This window comes from Gekko japonicus, unplaced genomic scaffold (genome assembly GCF_001447785.1).
Source record: "Gekko japonicus isolate JY-2015 unplaced genomic scaffold, Gekko_japonicus_V1.1 scaffold1133, whole genome shotgun sequence".
NCBI classification, from domain to species: Eukaryota; Metazoa; Chordata; class Lepidosauria; order Squamata; family Gekkonidae; genus Gekko; species Gekko japonicus.
The window spans coordinates 149213-165258 of NW_015162514.1; the positions used below are offsets into that span (position 1 = coordinate 149213).

General features: G+C 50.2%; 1 protein-coding gene across 1 annotated transcript in view; it reads left to right on the plus strand.

Annotated features, from left to right (window-relative positions):
- Nucleotides 1-857: 857 nt before the first annotated feature.
- TMEM240 (transmembrane protein 240) overlaps nucleotides 858-16046 on the plus strand; it is a 47337-nt gene continuing 32148 nt past the window's right edge. The window contains exons 1-2 of the mRNA XM_015406195.1: nucleotides 858-921; nucleotides 1225-1331. Coding sequence (XP_015261681.1) covers nucleotides 865-921; nucleotides 1225-1331 — 164 coding nt within the window. The 5' untranslated portion in view covers nucleotides 858-864. The remainder of the gene's footprint in view (nucleotides 922-1224; nucleotides 1332-16046) is intronic.

Consider the following 16046-nt stretch of genomic DNA (forward strand, 5'->3'; position numbering starts at 1 on the left):
CCCCTTCCTAGCAAATGAGCCCGGCGAGGCGAAGCTCTGGGTTTAAAGGACTCCACCACGACGCCCGCCTTTTGCATGCAGCCTTTTCTCCCCGTTTTGTGAGCCTTGCTAGGAAAAGCAGAGAGGCGAGGACGGCAGGAGGAGGAGGGGGGGGACCCCCCTATTTAACCCCACCGCCGCCACCGCCACCACCCTTGGCGTCTATCGCTTACCCCTTTCCAAAAAGGATGGCTTTGGGATTGGGCTGGCCAAGAGAAGCGGCGGAGGCAGCAGCCACGGAGGGGGTCCTTTGCAACTGAATCTTCTCCCATTTCTTGCTTTTGTCTCCTATCTGCTTCAACCCCCTCCCTCCCTTCCCCCACCCCCAATCTGGACCGGATCAGTTCCTCTCCGGTGGTGTAGTCCGTCGGTTTGGTGCAGCCCTGGTGATGTGGTCGACCTCGCCGTTTCAGGGGGTTCGGCGGAGCGGTGGATTTTTGCCTGCAGGGAAACCGGGAGGAGGTCCATCATTTGGGGGGGTCTGAATAACCCGGGGAAAAGGAAAAGGACGGAAGGAAGGAGAGACACAGAGAGAGACAGAGAGAGATATAAGCAGAACTGCCAACACCCCCCCCCCCAAAGGAACCAGCTTGGGGGGGGAGAAATCCTGGGAGCCGTTGTGGGCTTGTGTAGGCTTGAAAGGTGGGGGGGCCTACACCCTTCCCCTCCTCTGGACTGCAGCTTGACTTGAAAGCCCTGTATGTGACCATCTCTGACCTCTGCAGAAAGTCGTGGCACCCTTTCCTCTCTTTTTTCATTTTGGGCAAGGGGCCGGGGGGTGGGCTGGGGGGGAGTGACGCGGCGGCGGCTGTCCATTTCCAGCGGATGTCCATGAATGCAAACACCATGATATTTATGATCCTGGGGGCTTCAATTGTTATGGTAAGGAAGCGTTTCTTTGCACAGGATTGCCTTTCTTGTCATCCCCCCCCCAAACCCCCCCCCCCCAATTCTTCATTCTTCTGCCTTTAGTCCAACGGTGCTTTGGTATGCATGCCTGTTCCGTCTCCTGTTTCGGTGTGTGTCTAGGCGTGTGCTTGTGTGTCATCTTTTCTTTTTTTAGGGAAAAAAAAACAATTAAAATTGTTTTATCACCCCCCCTCCTTTTTTTAGCCATGAAATGCGAGTGAAATTTTTAATCCCACCATCTCTAGACCTGACCAGCTGCCTTCTGGCCTCTTTCAGGCAATTGCGTGCTTGATGGATATGAATGCACTCCTGGATCGCTTTCACAATTATATCTTACCGCATTTGAGAGGCGAAGACAGAGTTTGCCACTGCAACTGTGGAAGGTAAGTCTCTCCCGGCGGCTGGGCCGCGCACCACCCTGTCCTGTTGCATTGGGGGGGGGGAGTATGCCTGTAACCGCGGAGAGTAAGCATGAATTCTTGGCACCCCCTGTAGATTTTGTGAATCCAGCGGGAGGGTTGCACGGGGACTTGAGATACTTGGCGACGTCTTTGCCAGGATCCCGTCTGTCCATCAGAGACGGGAATCTGTAGCATTGGAGCATTTGACACCCCTTACCTGTCTAATCCTGGAATCCTTAGAACGGCCTTTTCGGGTAGGCCTCGTCTTGCCCCCATATTGCAGTGAGAGAGAACGGCTTCCCTTAAAGCCACCAAACGACTTTGGGGCATTTGAAGAAGGCGTTCTGGATCCGAAGTTGAGCCATTGTGCTGACTCACCTTCTGGCCTCTTTCATCCACCGACTCGTCCCCTTCAACGTGCAGTTAGCTTATGGGACTCCCCACCACCAGATGTAGTGATGACTAGTGCTCCCTCTAAGCTGAGTTAGTGTGAGTTAGCTCACAGTTTTTTAGCCTCCAGCTCACATATTTTTGTCTTAGCTCAGGAAGGATGGCTCCAGAGCAAACTAATTTATGCAGCAGCCAAATCACTTGCTCACAATTTTAATGCCAGTAGCTCACAAAGTAGGATTTTTGCTCCCAAGACTCCATAGCTTAGAGGCAGCATTGGTGACGACCGCTTGCTTGAATGCCTTTTTTTGTTTTTAAAAGGGGGTCCAAAAAATGCCCGCAGAAGGGTAGGCCTGCCATTGGCTGTTAACCTAGACGGCTCAATGGAACCTCCATATCCAGGGGCAGTCTACTTCTGAATAACAGATTCTGGGGAAAGCCATTCGTGCCCTGTGTTTTGTTTGTGAACTTGCTGCCTGCCTGCTTGGAAACAGAATGTTGGACTCAATGGACCTTTGGTCCAATCCAGCAGGGCTATCTATTTATGCCAGACCTGGCTTCCGGCCTGCTTTATTAATTATTTTTCAATCTCGTACACCTTGAAGGAAAGACGAACTTTCCTTGGGGGAAAAACAGGTCACACCTGCCATACTTAGCACTAAGTATGCGCCCCCTCTATAGCTGTGTATTCGGACATCTGGGAAGGGAGGCTATTCTATAACTGATAACCTTATACCGTCAGCCAAGAATGTTGGCTCTGCGAAGGCGGAACCATCTTGGAACAGCTCTCTCCTTCTCTTGGGCTCATTTGAGGTTATTCATTCGGGGTCCAGAATTTCCTTGGCTCTGTAGGGACCTGGAACTGCTTTTGAATGTTCTGCGCGTGCCTCTTCTGGATGCCGAGTTCAGGACAGCCAAGTTTCTCTTTAGTGCTGGTTTGTGTTCGTGGGGGGGGGGGATGCCTTCAGATTGGAGCAAACCCTCAAACTTGCCGGATGACGGGTGGATCGCCCTCTGATCAGGGTTGATCACTTCCTTTGCCACCAAATATTCAGGCGTTCGGCTCGCTGGAGTCGTGCGCTTGGCGTCGAGTTACTCGAGGCCACGGTGGGGAATTCCAATAACCAAGGTTCCGAGGGGTGACCCATTTCCCAATTACCGCGGCCTCCCCAAGGGAAGCCCTGTTTGTTCCGTCATTCCATAGCTCCTCGGGAAGATGGATGGAGTCGGAGTGTGGCATTTCCGCTTGCGAGTTGGCAGTACGGAGGGAGGGGGAATGGAGCTGTTAGCCTTCAACCAAGGGAGCTCTGGGTTCAAATGCTGCGTTTGGAGGAAAGATGGGACAGGGAACATATTAACTTGCCGGGGATCAGTATGGACTCTGTGGCTTGGCGGTGGAGTCCCTGTGTCGCCTGTCAAAAGTCCCAGTCTCCATCCCTGGTATCTCTTGTGCAAGGATTGTGGGTACCAAGTATTGGGGGTGATCTTTCCCTGTCTGGATCCTTTGAAAGGCTACAAAGCAGTCGGTATTGAGCCAGGTGGACCAGTGGTTTCATGTTGATCTCGGGCAGTTTTGTACCTCCACTGGAGAAAGGGCCGTAATGGAATCATTGCATGATTACGCCCCAGTGTCTCTGCAGGATAACAGGCGTTGGGGAAAGACCCTACCTGAGAGCCAGTCCATTTAGAGTATACTAGCCTGTCTGGACCAATGGTCGAACTCAGTCGAAGGCAGCCATCTATGCAATCTGTATGGAAGCGACGCCCTTTCTGGACAGCACGGTCAGTGGCTCTAAGAAGGAATTCTAGGAGTGTCCTTGATCAACCATAAATCTCTGGTATTGGACCATGTTCTTATTACAGGGTTCTCCTTAAATGTCCACTGGCGACTGGTGCCAGTTGGCTAGGGGTGACCATCTCCGGCTCCCGACGAATCCAAAAAGGCATGTGAATTGACAATCAGGGTTTTTTTTTTAAGATATAAAACCAGAAGTCTCCCACCTGCTGTTATCTTTCTCGGGTCCTCTCTCAAAGTCTTGGGTGGGGCGACGCATGCAGGGAGAACCCCACGTCCGGGAAGAGCGCGAAGGTCACCTCGTCCGGTGACGAGCGATCGTTCCCGCACGCACCCGGATAGTCCTGATATCGAAGGGAGGAAGAGAAGAGGGGAGAAACATCTGGCCGTCCAGATGTGCCCCCGAACAGATTTTTCTGGGGAAAGGCTAAGGCGTGCCAGGCAGAGGAAGGAAAGGAGACAGGAGAGTCCGCGTTGAGCACATTTAGGTATTCCTTTGCAAAATGGAATCCCGTTTTTTTTAATGGTCAGGTGGCTTGCATAAGACATGCGCTGTCCCTAGGGCCACCAGACTCCAGGGGGGGGCCTGCAGGTCTCCTGGAATCTCAGCTGATCTCCAGACGATCAAGATCAGTTTCCCCGGAGGAAATGGCTGCTTTGCAGGGCGGACTCTATAACATTATATCCCACAGAGGCCCCTCCCCTCCTCAAGCCCTGCCCTCTCCAGGCCCCACTCTGAAATCTCCATGGACTTCCTAACCCAGAGTTGGCAACCCTGAGATGGGATCTCGCTCCATCTGAACCCCCTCCCCCAGCTTCTATCAAGCCATTGTGTTTCTACCCCCTCCCTCGTTCAAGGACCTCCCTTCCCTTTTTATGTCCCTTAGTCACCCAGTGCGCCACATGGCTAAGCAGAGATTTGAACCCGGCTCTCCCCAGGCCTAGTCTGACACTGTTTACCGCACTGACACAGAAACACAGAATCACAGAGTTCTGTCTTCTTGGTGCTTGGGGGGGGGGTCAACAGTGGGAGGGCTTCTAATGTCCTGGCCCCACTGCTGGACCTCCTGATGGCACTGGTATTTCTGGCCACTGTGAGACACAGAGTGTTGGACTGGATGGGCCATTGGCCTGATCCAACATTGGCGTCTCTTATGTTCTTATGTTCTTATGAAGGGACCTCCGGGGTCATCTAGTCCAACGCCCTGCCCAATGCAGGAAATTCACAAATACCTCTCCCCTACACATGCCCCCAGTGAGCCCTGCTCCGTGCCCAGAAGAGGACAAATAAACTGCCCCCCCCCAAGATCCCCGGGCAAACTGGCCTGGGGGGAAATTGCCTCCTGACTCCAAAGTGGCCATTCTCTGGGTCCCTCTGCCGTGCCCGGATCAAGTCACCACGGAGAATCCTCCACCTAGCGGAACTCTCCGTATAGTATTTTAATGGCCAGTTGATGTTTTGATTCCACCCAGGAAAGATTTTCCATTTTCTTATTATCGTCACCGCATATGCAGAGGAACACATACCAGCACTGGAGCATCTGCAGGGGATATTTGTCCATGCTGTCTTCCGTTAGCCGCCATTCCTCTCCCTGCCACTGGAGGGCACTTTCCCCCAGGCTTTTAAAAAACTTAGTAACTGCTGTTGTGCTATAGCATTACAACAGTCTATTGCCACAGTCTACTAGTTCCTCTGAATCAGTGTTCCCTCTAAGCTGAGTTAGTGTGAGCTAGCTCACAGTTTTTTAGCCTCCGGCTCACACATTTTTGTCTTAGCTCAGGAAGGATGGCTCCAGAGCAAACTAACTTATGCAGTAGCCAAATTGCTTGCTCACAACTTTAATGCCAGTAGCTCACAAAGTAGAATTTTTTGCTCACAAGACTCCACAGCTTAGAGGAAGCATTGCTCTGAATCCCCGCCTTTAATTTAAGAACATAAATTTCTAATGCTCCTCAACAAAAAGAGCTAGACACTTTTTTAAAAAACAAAACCACAAAATCTGGAAATTTAGAGGAACCAGTAAGATTGTTATACCATTATAGTGCTATAACAATCTAGCAATTACTGATTTATTTTTTAAGCCGGAAAAACTTTCCAGCGTTGTAGGAGAAAAATGGCAGCCAGGGAGAAATGGGGCAAGGAAAATGGGGCAAGGATGTGGGGGAGATTTTTTAAAATTCCCTTTTTTCAGGGAATTGCAGGTGGTGTCAATGGGGCTTGGCGGGCTATCTCTCCCCCAAGAACTGACCCATATTTGCATAATTTCAGCAACATTTCTGAGTGAGATGCCTTCATATTATTCTGCAAGACAAAATCCAGCTCTGTTTGTTAACAAAACAACTACTCCCCGCAAGCAGAAAGCTAGCTCAGCAGAGAGAAGCTTACTCCACTCTTCTGCCAATTGGGGAACTTGTGTAGCTTCTGATGAAACTGAAAACAATTAGACAAAACTAAATACGTGAGGGGGAAAGTAGCAAAAAAAAAAAATCCTAGAGAATTTCCCAACCTGTTAAGAGGTTTGCAGGCTACAGGAAGATGAGAAGATTTTAAAAGGTCCTTGACATTGTATCCGAGTGCTCCTTTTGGTTTGGCATGTTGTCATTGAGTGTTTTCATTTCACACACTTCTGTTGCTGGCATTTCCAATTCATTTCTTCCTTCGATGGTCCTTGTATGCTGGTTACCCGCCCTTCGTGCAAAAATAGAATCACAGTTGTGTGAATTTAAGGGGGGGGCGGGGGTGGGGACAACTGGCTGGTGTGAAAATTCGCGCAAGGTGAAAACGAAAAGGAGACGGGGTTTTTTAAGACTCTGAGTAGAGCAAAATCAGGAGCGTTTGTTCTTCTTAAGAAAGGCAACATTAGTACTGTGTTTTACAAAGTTTAGGAACCCGGGCCATCAAATTTTCTTCCACGGTGTCTCTCTGGGTGGTTCTACTACCTTCAAAAGTTGTGTGTCAGACTAGTATCTATCTGGGAGACCCCTAGTTCAAATCCTCATTCATGCCATGGAAACTCACTGGGTAACCTTGGGCCAGTCACATAGCCTAGCCTACCACACAGGATTGTTGTGAGGATAAAATGGAGACAAGGAGAATGATGTCAGCTGCCTTGGTTCCCCATTGGGGAGAAAGACGGGGTATAAATGAATTAAAGAAAGAAAGAAAGATTTTAAGCAGTAGTAGTTGAAGAAAAGGACTTTTTGCTGATGGCACATTGGTTATGGAATACTGGCCCCAGGGGTAGATCAAGCTGTGTTAGTCTGTCTGTAGCAGCAGAGATGAGCAAGAGTCCAGTAGCATCTTAAAGGCTAATAAAATTTGTGGCAGGGTATGAGTTTGTGTCAGTCACTGCTCACTTCTTCAGATACAGGTAGAATGTGAGTCCGTCTGTCCTTATATCTTGGAGAGTGATCTCAGATGCCGAATGACAATAGCAAGCAAATGACAATAGCAGGCATAATCGGATTAGGTGTGATATGCTGAGGGGTAGCAGATGTGGAGAAACACTTTTGGTAATGAGACAGGAAACCTAGGTCTCGATTCAGTCCCTGACGCTGCATGGTCTTGAGCTTCGTTATCAGTCTCAATTCAACAGTCTCTCTTTCTAATCACAGAGAAGTGCTACTCTTAGGTCTGCAACTGAATGTCCTGGAAGGTTAAAATGTTCATTAGAGGCGCTTGCTGGTGCTGCCTTCACTGACTGCTAAGTGCCAGGTCAAAATGGGTTTTTGTTTGTCTGAGCTTCATTCGGCGTGTTTGTCTGCTGTTTTGTTTGATTGTATCTGTTTCCTTAGCAAAATGTATAGCCTGCCTTTCCAAATGATGACCAAGGTGTTAGGGTAAACAAAACTAAAAATACACACAAGAAAAGACATATTAAAATACAATACCAAAAACATCGGCGGTAGGTTTAAAAAATCCATTAGTAATAGCAGCAGAAGATAAAAATCACGGAATTCCTATATCAAAGTGGGGCGGCTCATGCCATTCACAATGGGGCTCCCCACAGATAATGAAGGGCTTAGGTACATATCTGCAGAATTTATACCTCGGCAAAAAATTCCTGCCCTCTTAAGGGCAAGCAAGGTGTCCAACAGGTTAAAAACAGCCATAATGAAAACAGAAAAACTATTAAAACCAGCAACCCCCCCATCATTAAAACAATGAAAACCAAAACTAAAATATGCATACAATAAAAAACCAATTAAAACACGGGACAGGAAGGCGGGGTCACTGAGGGAATACAAGATGAGACTAGAGTGTTTTCACCTGCTGGAGAAAGACAGCGACAGAATGGGATAGAGGAGTCTCCCTGGGGAAAAAGAGAGGGGAGAAGTCCCTCTCCTGGTTTGCAAGCCACCCAATCTCAGAAGTCCGGGGACACTCAAAGTGGGGCCTTGGAAGAGAGCTATACCAGGGTTGCCAACCTGCAGGTGGCCCCTGGAGATCTCCTGCCATTACAATCGATCTCTAGACAACCAAGATCAGTTCCTCTGGAGAAAATGGCCACTCAGGAAAGTGGGCTTTATGGCATTCTACCCTGCAAAGGTCCCTCCCATCGAGGGTCGCCAGCTTCCAGGTGGGGCCTGGAGATCTCCCGCTTTGACCACTGATCTCCAGCTGACAGAGATCAGCTCCCCTGGAGAGAAAATGGCTGCTTTGGAGGGCGGACTCTGTGGCACTGCACCATGCTGAGGCCCCTCCCCTCCCCAAACCCCGCCCTCCCCAGGCTCCACCCCCCAAATCTCCAGGCAATTCCCGACCTAGAACCCTGGCTGTAGCGGTTGAGTAAGGTTGTAAGGGAGTAGGTCGTCCTTCGTGTATGCCAGTTCCCGAGGTCAACACCAGCAGCACCTTGAATTGTCCCCGGAAACAGTGCCCGGTTTCCACATCCCTGGGGGGGGTATGTCTCTTTAGCTGAGAATCGTTTGCAGGGGAGGAGACTAAGGGAGACGTTAGTTGCGCTGGTCCTTTGCTGTTTATAGAGTCCCGGAGGAGAGGGAATTTTGTCCTCCCCGGCTTGTGAGTGTGAAAACAACAAACACCAGCAATAGGTTTCCAGGCCCCTCCTGTCTGTCTCTTGTTAATATCTAGGGTTGTGTTATGTATTGAGCCTGAACGGTATCTGGAACTGGTTGAGCTAGTTCCCTCAGAACAATAGCTGACCAGGATCCTGAAGTTGACCAATAATTTAGCAGTGTAATGTAAATAGCCTACCGTTGGGAGTGGGGTGTGCTAGGGCGTATGGTCTTTGCAGGCTTTATAAGCAGGGCAGCAAGCCCTGGAGTTTTGACCTTGTCGTGTGCTGAAACCACTAAATAAACCAGAGCTGATCACTGCAATGCGTCCAGAACTCAGTATTTAACAGGTTGCCAGCTCTGGGTTGGGAAATTCCTGGAGATTTTGGAGATGGAGCCCAGGGAGGGTGGGGCTTGGGGAGGGTGGGGCTTGGGGAGGGGCCTCAGCGGGATATGGTACCCTAGAGTCCGCCCACCAAAGCAGCCATTTTGTCCAGGAGAACTGACCCCTGGAGATCAGTTATAATTCTGGGGGGGGGATCTCCAGGCCCCACCTGGAGGTTGGCAACCCTAGCCTGGATAGTTGCCGTGGGGGTGGGGGTGTTCAGATTTTCCTAATTCCCACCCACATAGCGGCCATTTTCTCCATGGCAGCCGTTTGTTCTCCCAGTTTGGTGTAGTGGTTAGGAGCGCGGACACTAATCTGGGAGAACCAGGTTTGATTCCCCACTCCTCTACATGCAGCTGCTGGTGTGGCCTTGGGTCAGGTACAAGTTCTCTCAAAGCTGTTCTCTCAAGGGCAGTTCTCGAGAAAGAGTTCTCTCAGCCCCACCTATCTCACGGGGCGTCGGTTATGGGGAGGGGAAGGGAAAGGGGATCACAAGCCGTTCTGACACTCCTTCTGGTAGTGAAGGGTGGGGTACAAATCCAGTCTCTTCTCTTCTTCTTCCCGTCACCAGGGCAATTTTCTTTCTTTTTCACTGGCGATTGAACAGCGTTCTGTTGTAGCAATCATTACTCCCTCTAAGCTGTTGAGTCTTGTAAGCAGAAATTCTGCTTTGTGAGCGGCTGGCATTAAAGTTGTGAACAAATGATTTGGCTACAGCATAGATTAGTTTGCTCTGGAACCCTCCCTCCTGAGCTGCGACAAAAACGTGTGAGCCGGAGGCTAAAAAAACGGTGAGCTAGCTCACACCAACTCAGCTTAGAGGGAACACTGGTACCGAGACGTGTGCCAGGTCCTCTGGATTTTCAACTTTCATTTTGAAAAAGTAAGATCCCAGCTCCCCTTTGTGGCAGATACATTAGGAAAAGGGCATATCTTCTCAAGGAAAGGGGCCAATGTTCCCTCTAAGCTGTGGAATTTTGTGAGCAAAAATTCTACTTTGTGAGCTTTGTGGCATCAAAGTTGTGAGCACATGATTTGGCTGCTGCATAAATTAGTTTGCTTTGGAGCCCTCCTTCCTGGGCTGAGACAAAAATGTGTGAGCCGGAGGCTAAAAAACTGTGAGCTGGCTCGCACTCACTCAGCTTAGAGGGAACACTGCCAGTGGTGACTTTTAACAAAAATTGAGGTAAATTCAGATGACCTGGTATAGAGATTGGTATGATGGTACATAGATATAGCGCTGTTCAGTCCCTGATTTTTCAAAATATTTTTTTTTTAAAAAAACCCTTCTGAGGAAACCTGTGGGGTGGAAGAAGCCGGCAGCAGCAGCCACAACGGAACTGGGGAAACTACAGGAGCTTGTCCAGGTGTGGAAAACACGGGTGTGTCTGGAACCACTGCTTTATTCTAAAAGATGTGATGGTTGAGTGCTAGAGGGGGCCAACTTTGGGTTAGAGAATTCCTGGAAATTTGGGGATAAAGCTTGTGCGGGGCGGAGTTTGAGGAGGAGTGGCACTTCAGCGGGGTATAATGCCACCGTGTCTCCCCTCCAAAGGAGCCATTTTCTCCAGGGGAACTGGAGCTCGTTTGTAATCCCACTGATGATCCTGCCTGGAGAAATTTGCTGCTTGGAGGGTGAACTCTATGGCACTGCCTCCGACCATGGCCTGGGCCCGTAGTCACAGTGGGGCCTCTCGGGGCCTGGCCCCCCTGACTCGCTGCCAAGCCCCCCCCACTTCCCATCCAACCCAGGCCCCCCGACAGCGAGAGGAAGAGAACAGAGTCCTTGCCTTTGTTTTGCATTTGGTTCAGAGGTCAGTGGGCTGACAAACTGGCTGGGGGACGGAGAATGCATGGATTATTCTGGCTGAAGAGTTTGTGTGCGTTTGTGACCCCCCCAAAAAAGAATATTGCATAATGGGTGCCCCACAAGAAAAAAATCTGCCCCACGAGCCGAAAAATCCTGGCTACGGCCCTGCTGTGGCCCCAGTCCCTACCCCAAAATCTCCAGGGGTCTCCAACCCAGGGCTAGCAATGAATCCTTGGCCTAGTGACGCCAACTGGACTCCTTTTCCCCACAGTGTCAAAAAAAAAAAAATCTGCCCCACGAACCGAAAAATCCTGGCTACGGCCCTGCTGTGGCCCCAGTCCCTACCCCAAAATCTCCAGGGGTCTCCAACCCAGGGCTAGCAATGAATCCTCGGCCTAGTGACGCCAACTGGACTCCTTTTCCCCACAGTGTCAGTCCGTTGGGTTGCTCGGAGAAGGATTTCCCCAGCGCCGGTTTCTCCCTCTCCTCGCCTTTCTTCACGCCCTCCCCCCCACCTGTTTGACTTCTCCACAAATCAGCAAGCCACGTGTGGCACAAGCCAACCGCCTCTCTGGCGGCGAGAGTCCCCTGAGAGGAAAGGGGCCGCCTGAGAAGAGTGCTTGCAAACAGAAGGCGTGCCGAGCGCAGCAGGAAGACTGTCGGCGGCGACATCCGCACGAGGACTTCTCTCCCTGGTCTTGAAAGAGCTCGGTCTGTTTCCAAGCACAACTGAGACGGCAGGTGGATATCGAGAGCCAGCTGTGATGTCGTGGTTAAGAGCGGCGGACTCAAATCTGGAGAACCGGGTTTGATTCCCCACTCCCCCACGTGCAGCTGCTGGTGTGACCTTGGGTCAGTCACGAGTTCTTTCTGAGCGGTTCTCTCAAGGGCAGCTTCTGTCAGAGCTCTCTCAGCCCCACCTACCTCACAGGGTATCAGTAGGAGAGAGGAAGGAAAGGAGATTGTAAGCCACTCTGAGACTCTGAGTGAAGGGCAGGGTATAAATCCAATCTCTTTTTCTTTGAGAGCCCAACTGCGTCCTTCTTGGTTGGCGCCCCCCACTGAAAACCTGACGGCTGAGAGGAGGCATTCTCCTAATAAGCAAATTGTGAGCTGGTGGGGTATAGCCAGCTGGGAGAACCAGGTTCGAATCCCCGCTCTGCCATGGAAGCTCACTGGGAGACCTTGGGCCAGTCACATGCTCTCCACCTCACCTGCCTCACAGGGTTGTTGTGGTGAGGACCAAATAGAGACAAGGAGAATTACGTAAACCAGATTGGGTCCTTGTTTGATAGAAAGGCGGGATATAAATGAAGGGAATAAATAAATCCGGTTTCTGCACCCCGATTCCCAGTTTGTTCTCACTCGTCTCTCCTACGCCACCCTATCTGCCATGGAATCTCACTGGGAGACCTTGGGCCAGTCTAACCTACCTTGCAGGATTGTTGTGAGGATAAAATGGAGGAGAGGAGAATGACGTGAGCCGCTTTGGGTCCCCCTTGGGGAGAAAGAGGGTGCACGTGAAACCAACAAGCAAACAAAAGTAAAGCAGTAAAAGTAAAGTTAAAATAAATTGTGATTTTGCGCTACACCTGCACCGAGATAGTAACTTAGCCAAAGAAGGAACACAAACGGCTGCATCTAGGGAAGATGCCTCACAAGCTTTCTGAATCTCCTGGAGATTTGGGAGTGGAGCCCAGGAAGCACGGGGACCTCAGTGGGGTACAACCAGGGGTCATTTCCCAGAGGAGCACACAGGAGTGGAGCTCTGGCAGTAAAGAGCCCAGGGGGCGGGCACATGCAACAAGCCCCACCCCCTGCTCCTAGCAGCCCTCAGTCAGAGCAAGAAGCAGCCAGGTAAATTGCAGAGCCCCCACCCCCAGATAGCAATCCAAAAACGTCCAGTGGCACCTTTAAGGCCAAGGTTTATTCCAGTACAAGCTCTCCCCCCTCTGCGAGGACAGATCTGCATGTTTCCCCCACCCCCCAATAGCTCGCAATCCAAAACAGTCTATTGGAGCCTGAGTGGTGGGTGTTGCCTTCTGACACACTTCCAGTGATGTCAGGGGGTGTGGCATATGCAAATGAGTTATGCTAATGAGCTCATGCACCTCTTTTTCTACCAAATGACCCCTGCTCAGAGGTATAACACAGAAAGATGGAGGACTCTTTGTGTCAAGGTGAGGGAGGGAACCTTTGTAGGGCAGGGAAATGTGTTCCCTTCCTTCCAAGTAGTATGGAAATGCACTCACCCAGAAAAGCGGGTGAGAGCCAGTGTGGTGTAGTGCCTAGAATGTCAGTCCAGGTTTCAATCTCCAGTCTGCCAGGGAAGTTCACCGTATGACCTCGGGCCAGTCACATGTTCTCAGCCTAACCTACCTTGCAGGATCGTTGTGAGGATAAAATGGAGGAGAGGAGAATGATGTGAGCCGCTTTGGGTCCCCCTTGGGGAGAAAGATGGTGCACGTGAAACAAACAAGCAACCAAAAGTAAAGCAGTAAAAGTAAAGTTAAAATAAATTGTGATTTTGCGCTACACCTGCACCGAGATAGTAACTTAGCCAAAGAAGGAACACAAACGGCTGCATCTAGGGAAGATGCCTCACAAGCTTTCTGTCATAGAATCATAGAGCTGGAAGGGTCCTCTGGGGTCATCTAGTCCAACCCCCTGTGCAATGCAGAAAATTCACAAATACTCCCCCCCACACACATCCCCCATGATCGTTGTTCCATGCTCAGAAGATGGCAAAAAACCTCCAGGATCCCCGGCCAAAGTGGCCTGGAGAAAAATGGCTTCCGGACCCCAAAGTGGCGCTCAGCATTTCCCCGGGCGTGTAAGAAAGGGCCACAAGGACTAAGCACTGAGGCAACCCTTCCTGCCCTCCCTCTCATGATCTGCCTGAATTCACAGAATCAGCACTGCTGTCAGATGGCCATCTAGCCTCTGTTTGAAAACCTCCCAAGAAGGAGAGCCCACCAACTCCCGGGGAAGCCTGTTCCACCGAGGAACCGCTCAAACTGTCAGGAAGTTCTTCCTAACGTTTAGCTGAAAACTCTTCTGATTTAATTTCAGCCCGTTGGTTCTGGTCTGACCTTCTGGGGCAGCCAAAAACAACTCCGTACCATCCTTTATATGACAGCCCTTCTGATGTTTCGTTCACTCCTATATTCTTGAGACTCTAGATCATGTCTCTTCCAAATCTTCCTTCCGGTTCCCCCACCACCACCACCACCGAGTCAGCTTGGCTTTAAAAATGATTAGCCTGTTGGCCACATTTGCGGAGCTCCCGTTGCGATTTTAATTGCTGCTCTTTAAGCCGTGCGCGCAATCCGGCAGCGTGCAGAGGGTTTCCTCCTCTGTCCTGTCCTCACAACACCCCTGTGATGTAGGTCAGGCTGCGAGAGAGTGACTGGCCGGAGGTCACCCGGGGACTGTCACGGATGAGTTGGGTTCCTAATCTATCTGGGATGACATTTCCTATCGATTTGACATCCCTGTACTGCCTCTCATCCAGAAATGGTGAAGCCGTGGATGGAAATAGCGTGTCACCCTGTGAGAAACAGCTGATCTCTCTGCTATTGTGTGTTCTTCTGACTCCGCCCCCCACTGTGGTGTATCCCAATGTACGCTGGAGGTTTTTTTTGGGGGGGACTCCTATCCATTTCTCTTCGAGGACTTGTTCAGGTTGTGCCCTGCGATTCCAAAAGGATTCCTTGCAAGACGTCAAGGAGGGAGAAAGTCTTGTCAGATCTCTCCACCCGTAGCATTAACAAAGTTCCCTCAAGGGCAAAAAATATTTATTTATTTATGTATTTAAATCTATCCCATCCTACCCCGCAAATAAAAGGCGTGCCGGAAGATTAGAGTAGCCAGCCTCCAGGTATAATGATCTACCGCAGCAAGGTCAGAATTCTCAGTTTTCATTTGAAAAAGAAAGTCTCCGGACCTTTTCATTCCAGAGTTATAAAGGGAAACACGCAGCCCACCCATTTCCCCTTATAACTCTGCAAGAAAACAGGCTACGGGCTTACATTTTCAAAATGAGAACTGGGAAATGGTACATTGTAGCAGTAGAACGTTTGGACGTCATAGTGGTGGGTCAGTTACGGATTTTAAGGAGCCCTGTGGTCAAGGGAGGAAATGTTGACTGCTGGGGGCGGGGCTAAGGAAAGCATACGTGAAACTGCAGTGTGGATGCTCTAATGCTACTATGAATGTCTCTGTGTTCATAGCGGCAACAAGAGCTACCGAGAGATTTGTCTCCATGTGTACACTCTGCAGTCACGGTCTATTTATGTCCCAAACAAAACAGAGTGTTTCTTTCATGACTCATGTGCAGCCTGACTCACACATGCAGGGAAATGAGGTGGCGCTGGATAAATGTGGTGATAGAATTGATGGTACCACTTTGCCTGGAGGCGGAAAAATCACACTTTGGAATGCGGGGCTGAATATTTGAGGTGTGACGCTGTGGCAGGGCACGTTATCAATGTGTATAGGGTTGCGAGAAACGATGCTCGGGCCTGGGAGGTAGGTGGCTACAGGGAACGGGGTCTTTTTGGTGGTGGTACCGAGGATACCAAATTCCCTTCCTAGAGAGGTCTGCTCTGCCCCAGGCAGTGGAGCGATGGCAAAATCACTCATTTTTCAGAGGGCCATTGGAGGAAAACCAGACTGTTAGTTTAAGTGTTAATGTTTGCTTCTGGAGATCTGGTCTTGAGTCTCCTCTTAGCTGCCACTTTGGGGGCCAGCTGCTATCTCTCAGCCGAATTGTGACCTCCCAAGGTTGTTTGAAGGGTACAGTTGCAAAACAGATCAGGTATATGAAGTCACACGAAGCTGTTTTCTATTGAGTCAGACCTCGTGGTCTGCCCAAGTCAGTACTGTCTACACGAACTGGCAGTGGCTTCCCAGGGTCTCAGACAGAGGCCTTTCACATCATCTTTGTTGTTGTTCAGTCGAGTCCGACTCTTTGCGACCCCATGGACCACATCACGCCAGGCCTTCCTGTCTTCCGCCGTCCTCTGAAGTTTGCTAAATTTCATGTTTGTTGCATCTATGACACTGTCTAACCATCTCATCCTTTGCCGTCCCCGTCTTCTTTGACCTTCAGTCTTTCCCAGCATCAGGGTCTTCTCCAGTGAGTGCTCCCTTCTCATTGGGTGGCCGAAGTATTTGAGCTTCAGCTTCATTATCTGGCCTTCCAGAGAACAGTCAGGGTTGATTTCTTTTAGGATTGACTGATTTGATCTCTTTGCAGTCCAAGGGACTCTCAAGAGTCTTCTCCAGCACCAT